Source organism: Sinocyclocheilus rhinocerous, unplaced genomic scaffold (genome assembly GCF_001515625.1).
Source record: "Sinocyclocheilus rhinocerous isolate Xijiao unplaced genomic scaffold, SAMN03320098_v1.1 scaffold1822, whole genome shotgun sequence".
Lineage (NCBI taxonomy): Eukaryota > Metazoa > Chordata > Actinopteri > Cypriniformes > Cyprinidae > Sinocyclocheilus > Sinocyclocheilus rhinocerous.
In genome coordinates this window covers 311,520-314,429 of record NW_015638936.1, presented here as the reverse complement: position 1 = coordinate 314,429, position 2,910 = coordinate 311,520, and the positions used below count along the sequence as shown (strand labels likewise).

Below are 2,910 nucleotides of genomic sequence, written 5' to 3'. Positions count from 1 at the left end.
CATCTTAATGCTGGATTAGTTTCAGCTTTTGTCTTCTCCAGATGTTAACTGCTGGACTGGAGTGGTGTGGATTACTTGTGGATTATTGTGATGTTTTTATCAGCTGTTTGGACTCTCATTCTGACGGCACCCATTCACTGCAGAGCATCCATTGCTGAGACACTGATGCAATGCTGCATTTCTCCAAATCTGACGAAGAAACAAACTCATCCTAAACTTGGATGGTCTGAGGGTGGGGACATTTTCATTATTTGGGTGAATTATTCCTTTAAAGATGTTGCATCGAGTTCCTGTCCCTCAGTTTGGATAGAAGCGTCGGTTAATGCATGAATGTAAATGTAAGTGCGTTCATGAGACCTCAGTTTGGGCCACTTGTACGCTCCGCTGGTCATGGTAAACGCTCCGATCTCCAGCTGCTGGATGTGTATGGCCAAGATGTGAGCGTCTGGGAGAGTCGGCAGCCGTCTGCCCTTCTCTCCCTCCATCAGACACAGACTATCACTCTTCAGAAACACCTGAAACAAGACCATCAACAGACCTTAAAACCTCACTCTTCTCTCTTCCATGAGACCAATTCCTGACGCTCAAACAGTAGAGCATGTGCTCGCAACACTAGTGTCATGGGTTCGATTCTTAGAGCATGCATGAACTGATAACATGTAAACCTTTAATGCAATGCAAGTTGCTTTGGATAAAAGCATCTGACAAATACATGAACGTATTTAATTGTTCAAAGAACATTAAAAATACAACTCACACAAAGAGGGACTTTATACACCTCTATAGTGATAAGCATGTTTTTTAGTTTCTGTTTTAAAATGCATTAAGTTATTTAATATTTTAGGACACAGTCAAAAATGTTTGGGTGATGTTACTGTCTGGAGATTATGTAAGAAATAAAAAACAGCTGTGAAGCAGTTTTGTTATTAATAAATGATGATGATGATGATAATAAAAGTAACAATTAAGAGTTAGTTTGAAATAATTAAAACAAAATAATTAAAGTAATTAAAACAAATAACTGTGAAGCAGTTTTGATTTTATTATTATTATTAATGGTATAGACATATAATAATAACCATAATAACACTATTATTATAATTATTATATGTTCAAAGCAATTAAGAATTTAAATGTTAAAAATAAAATAAATAGCTGTGAAGCGGTTTTAACATTAACAGTATTTCTTATTATTATTATTAATAAAAAAGTAACAATTAAGAAATTATTTGAAATTATTAACATTATAAATGTTATAAATATTATATAATACAATGATATTAATATAATAATATACTATACTATTTATTATTATTAATATTATTATTATTATTATTAATATAACTACATTAGAAACACTTAAGACTTAGTTTTTAAAAATGAAAACAAATTATCAAAATAATTAAAACAGTTGTGAATCAGCTTTGTTATTAATATTATTAATGTTATAGATATTATATCATGCAATAATACTAATATAATATAATAACATAATATACTATTTTGATACTATCATTATTAATATAATAACTTAAGAAACTATTAAGAATTAATTTAAAACATTATTAAAATAATTAAAACAGCTGAGAGGCAGTGTTGTTTTTCATATTACAGATAATATATAATAATACATTTTAAATTATATTTTATTATTATTAATATAAAACATAAGAAACAATTAGGAATTAGCTTAAAAATGAAAACAAATTAAAATAAACCATATCTGTGAAGCAGTTTTGTTTTTAATATTATTAACGTTACATATGATATCTATTTTAAATAATATTTTTTATAATTATCAATATAATAACATAATTAAGAATTAATTATTAAAATAATAAATACATAGTTTTGTCTTCCAAATCAAAGTCAGGTAGGAGTCATGTTGTCATCATGTGGCAATAAAATCCTAAAACATGAAATGAACCCCGTAGCCTCTCATGACTGCGTGTTTTGTTATATTTGTCTCTCTGTCTGACCTGAACAGCCCTGAGCTCCTCCAGAGCCTCGCACACCTTCAGCGAGAGCTGCTTCCACGCCTGCGTTCAACACATCCACAAGACAAGACACATACTGTCAAACCAATGAAAACCCCAATAAGCATGGCTTATGAGAAACATTCATCATGCAATTTAATTTCACGCTAAATATAACGAACATTGCTTTGTTTCTGCACAACATGCTGAATGTCGTTTCTAACCCTGAGATGCTTTTAAACAGAGCTGGTTTTTAATCAGTTTAACGGACATGCAATTAACATTTCAGCTGCTGGAGCCTCCAGATAAGATACAGCAAAAATAACAACTCCAGTGGAGCTTATGAGGTTATGACTCTCTCAGCGCACGATCATTTATCGCCTCGAGAGGATTCAGAGAAAGCGGTTAAGCACCGTTTCGTGTCTTACCGGTAATTGCCTCACGATCACGTTCTCCAGCCCCGACAGAATCTGCATGGCTGTGGCGAAGTTTCTCGTCTCGTAGCAGGACTTGCCAACGGCGAGAAAGCGAGCGAGTAAAGCTGTCTGTGCCTAAAAATACAACACAAACACAGTCAGGTATTCAAACTCACCCCACACTAGGAAAAGTAGAAATGTATATAGTGTGCATTTATGTGCATATCAGAGAATTAAGGACAGAAATGTTCTTAATCAGCATGAAATTAATGTTACGATGCAAAAAACACTTAATGGTCCTAAATATATGTTCTTTATTCATGATATAATTTCTTAGTTTTTTCCCCAGGCATGTTCTTGCAAGGTTTTTGTTCACATTATGGGAGCAAAGTAGGTTGTGGTTTCAAAACATTTTTATTTTAGTTGTTATTTTAATATAATTAATATATTATTACTATTATCATTTTTGTTGATATGTAATATTTGTTTTATATTTTCTGTTTTCATTTTACTTTATA

General features: G+C 31.7%; 1 protein-coding gene across 1 annotated transcript in view; it reads right to left on the bottom strand.

Annotated features, from left to right (window-relative positions):
* kndc1 (kinase non-catalytic C-lobe domain containing 1) overlaps positions 1-2,910 on the bottom strand; it is a 68,741-nt gene that overhangs the window by 2,162 nt on the left and 63,669 nt on the right. The window contains exons 28-30 of the mRNA XM_016565409.1: positions 2,405-2,527; positions 1,980-2,039; positions 358-515 (exon numbers count right to left, since the gene is read on the bottom strand). Of these exons, the coding sequence (XP_016420895.1) occupies positions 358-515; positions 1,980-2,039; positions 2,405-2,527 (341 nt within the window). The remainder of the gene's footprint in view (positions 1-357; positions 516-1,979; positions 2,040-2,404; positions 2,528-2,910) is intronic.